Genomic DNA, 9,152 nt, shown 5'->3' with positions numbered 1-9,152 from the left:
CAGATATAGTGTGCTCAGATTGAGATCTTCTGGTGCGAGTTGGTCTCAGTGTAGCGCATGGGCAAGCACAGCACTATCGCCCCCTACTGGGCCCTCCACACTCATGTGAGATGAGCAATGGAAAAGCATCACTTTCTCACGCTCTCTCCCCCTACTCTGTCACCCTCTCACCTTTTCTCTTCTCTTTCTCTTTTTTATCCTCTGTCTGTCTCTGTAGCTCCATATTCACTGTGTCTCATCTGTGACCGGTCTTGTCCATGGCTGCATGGCTTCTTACTATCTATCTATCTATCTATCTATCTATCTATCTATCTATCTATCTATTCTTCTTTTTTCCTTCTTTGAATTCTGGTCAGCTTTTTGTTTTATTCCGGTGTTGTCATGAAACACTCTTTATTCTCCTTCTATTTTTGCCCCATCTCTTTTCTTCCTTGCACCCCCACCTCCTTTGTGTGTGTGTGTGTGTGTGTGTGTGTGTGTGTGTGTGTGTGTGTGTGTGTGTGTGTGTGTGTGAAATGCACCAAGGCATTTGACACACTCTCAGTGCACATGCCATTGTCTAAGCACTCAATTATGCTCATGTTTGTCTGCATTGTCAATCTCACCTGTGCCGTGCTCACTGTTTGTTTGGGGGGATTTGTGGAACTGATAGGGGACAACAACCAGATTGGCACTGGCACATCTGTGGTGCAGTGGTGGCAGGAGGAGGGGCTGGGGGGGATTGAGGAATTTGCATTCACATGATAAGATATTATGCCACCTAACTGCGACGGCTCGAATCCCATGGGGGTTGACGTTCGCTCAATGTCAAACATCAGTATTCCGGGGGCGTGCTCACATCGCAGGATCACACACACACGCAAACACACACACACACACACACACACACACACACACACACACACACACTCACACACACAGAGATATACACACATGGAGTCAGAGGACAAGCAAACAAAATTCGATTTTCGTCTCGTGATAAAGACGTATGGATTCCAATTCTGCTCCTCTGTTTTCTGCTCCTCTGTTTTCAGCTGTCGTCCACGCCGCAGACGCGTGGGAGAGTGGAGAGGAGGAGTGGCTCTGATAAAACAGTCTCAGCAGACTGGGATGGGAAGGTCTCCCACAGCCTGTCCACAGGTAGTGATGGAAAAGCAACAACAAGCAGAAAACAAACAACCACACATTAACACACACACACACACACACCACAGCTCCCTGTTGAAACCCAGAGTTCAGATGGGTCATAGCGAGTGAAGAACATTTCATTTGTCATTCAAAGGGCCCCCAGTTATGGCCTTTATCAGATTTTTTTTGAAAGATAATGTTCATTCCAGGATAGATTCAGGGAAGTTGTGAATAATTTACTGAATTGGTCTGGATGGAGTGTGAATGCAGACAGAGAGAGCTTGAAATTGAGTTATGTCTGCCTTTGGAAGCAGCTCAACCAGCCTGCAGACGCGTTCCCGCTCTCTTGTGCTCGCCAGAGCTAACGTTTGATTTTTGAACACTTCAGGGAACAATTTAACTTCCATGTATTTTTGAAGCTTTCACTGCCAGATTTTGCATAATGCCGTGTGTGAGTGTGTGTGTGTATGTGTGTATGTGTGTGTGTGTGTGTGTGTGTGTGTGTTTGCATAATGCCGAGTGTGTGTGTGTGTGTGTGTAAGACGTTAATACCCTGTTTGTGTGTGTGTGTGTGTGTGTGCGTGTGTGTGTGTGTGTGTGTGTGTGTGCGTGTGTGTGTGCATTTATGTGTGAAATGCCCTGTGTGTGTGTGTGTGTGTGTGTGTGTGTGCCCACATTTATGTGTGAAATACCCTGTGTGTGTGTGTGTGTGTGTGTGTGTGTGTGTGTTTGTTTGTGTGTGTGTGTGTGTGTGTGTGTGTGTGTATGTGCGTGTGTGTGTCAAACTCCTCAATACTGCATGTGTGTAGTATGTGTTTCCCCGCTGACGGAGGTGAATGTGCCCTGACAGGCGCCTGCGGTAGCAGTAGCAGTAGCAGCCGCGGCTCTCTCCGGTGCAGGTCGGATAAGAGGGGCCAGAGAGCCGCTCTAGAGCGTGTAATGGAATTTCTGTCTTCCTGTAATCGGGCCTTGGCGGCGGGGGGGGGGGAGCAGACCCGCGCTGGTCAACAGGGGCCAGGGTTGGAGTGATTAAATCAAAATGCTGATCATCTAATCAGACAGGGGGATGCCATGCTAAGACACACACACACACACACACACACACACATACACACACACACACATATACAATACACTCTTCACTCTCATCATACTTTCTCTCTTTCTCTCACTCTTTCACATACACTCTCCATCTTTCTCTCAACCCGCTGTTGGTCCCTCTCTCACCTCTCCCTATCTCTCTCTGCTTTCTTTCCCTTGGACTCAATCTGTTTATCCTTTCTCTTGCTGTCTCCATCTCTCTTTTTTCATTCTCTCTCTCTTTCTAGGAACACCTCACGCTGCTCTACTACGGTCACCACTGGATTGCATAGAGAATGTCTATCGAGACACCATCACCTTTTATTCCGTTGTATTTTTAATCAAAGCTGTGTGCTTGTGGTTTTAAGGGAGTGTGTGTGTGTGTGTGTCTGTGTGTGTGTGTGTCTTTGTTTTCTGTTATCATTTTTCATAGTCCTCTGTAGTGTTGCTATGTGAGTATATGTGAGCATATACTGTATGTGTCTGTGATTTCAGATGCGTATACTGTATATCTATATTCCATTTTGAATCTGGTCTATTTTTTACTCTGGACAGTGTTGTCGAGGGTTATATGAGATGGGTGTACCTTTTGTCATTTCAAGTGAGTCATCATAACAGAGAGAGTGTTGAACTGAGTTTGTGATATAAAAGACAACAAAGAACAAAGAAAATATTGCTCCGGGGGTCATGGGAAATCTCTGTGCTTTTATATTTATGTGTGTGTACTCATATGTGTATGTGGGGTGTTGTTATATGTGCATAACATTAATGTGTGTGTGTGTGTGTGTGCGTGTGTGTGAAAGGAAATACATATGCTGTGCATGCATGCTTGTGTTCCTCCAAATGTGTCATCTTGTGTCTTCAGATGTGCCCTCGGTGTCTGATCGCACGGTCTACAAGCAGGAGTCACTTCACACGAGGATGACGTCAGATAGAGGACGAAAGAAAGAATGCACGGCAGACAGAAGGAAAGAGGAAAAAAAGAAAATTAAAGAAATAATTCAGACATTCTCCTCGATGAATCAGTCAGGTGCAGCAATGATTCATTTAAAAGCAGAGTCACAAAAAAACACATTTAAAAAATCACTCCCATTACTTTTCTCCCTGTGCATGTTGTGATTTCCTCCCAGTTGTGTGTAAGGCTGTGACAGATCTGGCCCTGATGTGGCGCAGGTCCGGTGGACTTCAGAGGGCTCACTCCTCCAGTATTGATTTCCCCTCCCTAAAAAGCCTTAAGGAGATAACCACATGCGCCAAGTGCCACTGAATTACTGACACCTGAATGGGAAATGGAATAAAAGCCCTTTGTGGGATCCTCACTGAACTGGAACCTTCACCTGCATACAAAATACCCTTCCATGCGACATCTTACAGATTGTAATCAGGACAAAAAATATGCCGTATCACAGTACGCTTGTGTACCTACCTGTCTGCATACATGTCAGTGATGTGAGTCCATCTCTCTTTCTGTTTTTTAAGAGGTTTTTTTTTTAAACATTCTTTATACCTTCCTTGTGTTGCACTCTTCCATTAAATAGAAATGTGTCTCTGAGCAGACAAGAGCATTGCGGCTGTTTGATCCTCACTCGTTGCTTGTTCATATTCCACACACAAAGCGCACCGGCGCAGACAAATAGACCATCAGGCACCCACATGCACATCCCCGGCATTGCCGGTGTGAAAGGAAATGGCCGAGCTGAAAGCTATTGAGAATTTTGCAGCACATTGTTTGGGTTTAAAGTGTCGGTGCGCTGGAGACCTGACTGGGTCATTGACAGGCTGGTCCAGTCAGGTCCAGAGGGAGACAGCACTGGTCTACTGATAAGAGCTGCTCCCTGCCACAGAGGCGATCCTGCCTTTGTGTTGGCACAGCCATATTCACCATGCAGGGATAAACTAATACAACATGATAAACACTCTCTGCTCACATCAGTTACTTAGTAGGCTGGAAAGAGAACATCTTTATTTGCATATCGGCATTGATATCAACCACTACGTATTACATATGACGTATGAGATAACCAGCCAGGCTACAATGGGAGTGCTACTGAAACTATCTGTTTCAGCGTAAAACAATGTTTTAGAAGACATGTCTAATTTGTTCGAATGTGCGCGCCGCTATCATGTCGGATGTAGCCAGTTTCATTGATGATATCCTGTATAGTGGAAGTTTCGTTCCGCTAATGCAGACATGTCAAAGTCAAGGCCCACACATCTGAATGAATTATCTATGGCCCCCAGGATGATATTTGATTAGTATTAGAACCGGCCCGCAGGCCACAGCCGCCGGCTGCTGTTTTGCATGCACCAATACTCCATTCCCCACAATGCAATGGTAGCCCACGAACTCACTGCGGCGCCGCAAGTGAGCCTCAGCTTCATTAAGTGCGCCACATACTCGACGCACCCGACCTGTAGCGTGACAATGTGACGTCACAGATGCGCCGTAACCATTTATACTCGCGCGTCGTGGTCACGACACTAGTTGCAATATTCTCCTGAACAGAGGTGTCGCTGTTGTGAAAAGATTAACGCTAACTACATTACACAGCAGAAGAAGCTGCATTAAGAAACACTAGTAGCAGAGAATGTAAACGGGCTCTGCTATTAGCTAGCCTCTGTGATGGTACTTTAGACTTTGGTTGCTACTATTCACAACTACCACCATCATTATCATCTAGTTGTGTGCACAGGTAGATAGATAGATAGAGAGATAGATAGATAGATACTTTAGTCATCCCGAGGGAAATTTTAATAATTTAAACAGTTTAGTTAGCTGGCTGGATAAACTTCCTTGTATCCTTGGCTAGCTAGCAGCTGGCTGAGTTTGTGTAATTTCCTGAAGTGGAAAGAGATTTTGTTCAGGCCTTAATAGATATCCTTTGTTTGAAAATAAATAATTTCTATTCTTTCCTCTTAATTCCATGTGTTGCAACTCTCGCTGGTAACTTTATTAACTTATCCAGCAAACTATTACAAATTCACGACTGTAACAAACACTGCAACTCTCGCTTGCCCTCGAACTAGTCCATCTTCCTGTTTCCGCTTTGTCGCGCTCGTCTGAAAAAAAAATGAGTGGTGCGCTACCTCGCGCTACCTGGCTAAAATCCTGGCGCGCCAGCAAGATCTACGTCATTTTGACGTCACGGTGTCGCGCTACCGGTCAGGTGCATCGAGTATGTAGAACGCCTTATTCATCAGTATTCAGTCAGGGCAGATGTCAACTTTCAGCTACCCCCCTCCCCAGTGTTGTGCCTGAACGCGTTCATTGAACGAAAGTTCATGAACTCGTTCATATTTTGAGCGAACGTGAACTGAACGTACTGTATTACTACTGCCGGATGAACGTTACTGTGAACTCTTTCATTCTGGTGTCTGTGAAAGGCACGCTCTTTCAGTTTAACTTCGTTGAATAGGGTGCCAGATTTCTACAGAGCCTTCCACGCGAAAACCCGGCTAAAACACACCGTAAAAAGGCCTTAATATGGCAGCATGCAGGTCACCATTTGTCAAACTATGGGCCGCGGTCCGCAATGTGGACAATGGTCTGCAGAGTGAAATTATTCCCGGGCCATCGTCTGATAATTTGCTGCGCAATTGATCAAGGAGCCGGCGGACAGAAAAAGAAAACAAACATTTCTGCAATTAGGAAATACTTGTTTGGTGTCATCAAACATAGAGGCGTAGAATTAAGTCGTGGTATGAGCGTTTATTCAATGCATGCGTGTGCACGTTGGTAGCAAAGTTAAGCTTCAACCTATTGGAAGGCTATTTAATTATGAAACAACATTTAATAGAACGACGTGGATTTATGCAACTTCCATAAAAAACGGAGCACACAGACTATATAAAACACTGTTTGGCATTAAGTATTAATGTCAGCCAAAAGCTATTAATTAGTCTTAGTTAAAGATAGTTAAAGATCTCCAGATCAGTGATTTACGCATGATCTGTTACCATTCACAAAAGCTGGTATTGTGTTTCCTGAATCCTTACATTCAGGCATTCAAATTAATGATGTTTTATAAACAAAGTTCGGGTGGAGCCTTCGGGATGATTGACAGCAATTAACTCACCCACTGCCGCCGCAGGGTAGGCCTATTTAAGCCGACCTCCTTTTCCATACGTCACACGCTCCGACGTTCGCGAAATCATTCAGTCTGCGTATCGTTCGCATTGACAAGACAGCTCTCATGGAACTGGAAATCCACCCAGCGCCAGCAAGGCGTTGACCCTACCCACTGGACAGTGGCTCGCATCCGCAGCACTCTCCATTCCCGCGGCATCGCGTTCCGTATGTCGGATAGGAAGTTCCATCTCCTCTGCCTTCTAACGCAGTCGGATAACCCGGTCTTTTCGCCCTCCCGCTCCCTCACTTTGTTTTCCTCCCCAGACCAGGAAGCAAGCTGCTCCTTCTGGCATCCCGACGCGGTTCCTTCCGCCGGCCATTCAGCCGGACGAAGCACACACCACCAGCCACCTCGCGAACCGGGCACGCCGACAGCACTTTCCGGCACCACACGCTTCAGAGCGTATCATTCCGCTGCTTCAGCCACAGCCACAGCCACTGCCACGTCAGCGGCTCAGGCCCATTCCCGCCGCATCTCCGCCGTATTTCCGGGTCCAGCCCCACTTTTCCAGACGGCCCCGGTAGCGACAGCGTCGCTACTCCCCCCCACTCCTTCTTTCCCTCCCCCATCCACCTCCCCTAGCCAGGACTCGGTCCAGGCCTGCCCCACCTCCAGTCGTTCCGACGACTGCTCCCTCCCTCCCCCCTCTCCCCCCTCCCCTTTCCATTCCGGGAGCCACGTCTGTACAGCACGCCTCAACTCACGAAGCGTCAGCTCGAAGAGTCACCTCACTAGCTCCCCATCTCTCTTATGAGTTAGCGAGCACCTGGTCTTAGTCGGCGCCGATAGCGACAGCGTCGCTACTCCCCCCTAACCCTCTTTCCTTCCCCGTCCCACTTCCCGCGACCCTGTCCCAGGTTGCTCCCCTTCCGGTCGCGTCAGCGACCGCTCCCTCCCTCCCCCCTTTTCTCCCTTCCCATCTCTTCCCCGGCTCCGCGCTAGACCAGCCCGCAGCAGCGGGTCATCAGCACTCAGCAAGTGCTTCGGACCACGACGTCCCGTTCCGGCAGCAAAACTATTCTTTAGCCACAGCACAGGCCCTGCCACCGCCTCCTCACGCTGCAGCATTCGAACCACCACCCGTCACAGCGTCCACCAGGAACCTCATCTTGTCAGGTGCAGACGTAGACCTTTCTACCATTCTTCCCTCCCTTCCTATTCCCTCTCATAACCGGGATCTAGTTTGCGGCGAACTGGTTTTTCTCTAAAAAATTCTGGCCCAGCATCAAAAACCCTGTCATTTCCCGAGTTCACCGTAGCTTTTACCAACTACACAGAAGTCGTCTGTTTCGTGTTCTCCAGTCGACGCAAATGACTAAGCTAAATGACTACCTGGCCATCATCGCCGGCCTAGCCGTATCCTACGGTGGAGCTCATTTTCATACGTAGGCTACCACCGGCTGTTTTCAGCAAAATGCGCTGCCAGAGTCGGCCTCTGGAACTAAAACCCCTACTGGGGCGCGCTCGATATGGAGCTCCATAACCGCATTTTCCTAGGACTTAAGCCATCTTGTCCCCTCTGCAATAGCCCCAGTCACGGCGCGGTCGAGTGTCCACTAGTCAACTCATTCCCCAGGGCCGCCCTTTCATCTTGCATCTCCTAAACTGCGCTCAGCAACCCCATCTCTCGAAGACGTCGTATCTCTAGATGCCCAGTGTCTGGCCGATATCAAACTCTGGAGGATGTTTTAGACGAATGGAATGGTCTGTGCACGTTCTACGACGACTGCCAATCATCTCCAGAAGAGCTCCAGTTGTACACCGACGCAGCCCCCTCAACAGGCTTCGGAGGCTTTTTCAAAGGGCGCTGGTTTGCATCCCCGTGGCCACTAGAGTTCAGAGAGCTAACAACTGGAAACGAATCGTCAGCCGTGTTCGAACTCTACCCCGTAGCCATCACGGCCCTACCTGGGGGAATGAGTGGACCTCCAAGAGTGTGATAATCCACAGCGACAACGAAGCCGTAGTGCACGTCATTAATAACTCGAGCTCAAAATCGCCTGCGCTTTCCCCTCTTATTAGGCGTCTAATCTGGATAGCAGCCAGCTACCAGCTTATTATAAGAGCCGCGCACGTCCCCGGTTGCCACAATGGAATTGCCGACTCTCTCTCTCGTCTTAAATTCCAGAGATTCAGAAGCTCGGCTCCAGAGGCGGACCCGTACCCTACTCCACTCCCCAGCTTTTCGGAGACCATCTTCCCATAAACCACCCCCTCAGCTATCTTCAGCCCATCACGGCCGACCTAGCCCTTCAAGCCCTCGCACCCAGGACCATGCAGTCCTACTGGACTGCTTGGTCGTGCTTCAAACAGTTCCACGCAAAGCACTCACTACCATTTCCCAGTTTCGATGCAGTCACCATATCATCATTTATCACCTACGCCCACACTTCACTCGGGATCAAAGTTTCTTCCATTAGAGTCTACCTAGCTGGCATTCATTTCTTCTACAAACGCCCCCACGGCTCCGAATGCCCCTTCTCCGACACCAGGATAGGCTTGTTAATTAAAGGTATCCGTAGGCAACATCCAGTCCCCCAAGACTCCCGCCTTCCCATTACCTCAAGCATTCTCGCCACCCGCCTCGCTACCCTTCGCAAAGGGTCATGTCACCGCATTCCGATTCCACCATCTCCGTTATGTTTCTACTGGCCTTTTTGGGCTGCTGAGATGTAGCGAGTTTACATGCCCTTCGTCTCTCTTCATTCCCGATGTCCACCCGTGCATCGCAGATCTAGAGCAGCTAGACCAAGACACCATTCGATTTACCATCAAACAGAGTAAAACCGATCAGTCCCGAAAAGGACACTCCAT

The 9,152-nt window shown here is 48.4% G+C and overlaps 1 protein-coding gene across 1 annotated transcript in view; it reads left to right on the top strand.

Moving 5' to 3' along the window:
- LOC121709754 overlaps positions 1–3,656 on the top strand; it is a 5,627-nt gene extending 1,971 nt beyond the window's left edge. The window contains exons 3-5 of the mRNA XM_042093358.1: positions 1,035–1,140; positions 3,074–3,238; positions 3,339–3,656. Of these exons, the coding sequence (XP_041949292.1) occupies positions 1,035–1,140; positions 3,074–3,238; positions 3,339–3,475 (408 nt within the window). The 3' untranslated portion in view covers positions 3,476–3,656. The remainder of the gene's footprint in view (positions 1–1,034; positions 1,141–3,073; positions 3,239–3,338) is intronic.
- Positions 3,657–9,152: the final 5,496 nt, after the last annotated feature.

This window comes from Alosa sapidissima, chromosome 5 (assembly GCF_018492685.1).
Source record: "Alosa sapidissima isolate fAloSap1 chromosome 5, fAloSap1.pri, whole genome shotgun sequence".
Classification (NCBI taxonomy): domain Eukaryota; kingdom Metazoa; phylum Chordata; class Actinopteri; order Clupeiformes; family Clupeidae; genus Alosa; species Alosa sapidissima.
Note: the sequence above shows the minus strand (reverse complement) of the source record. Positions and strands in the feature narration are given on the sequence as shown.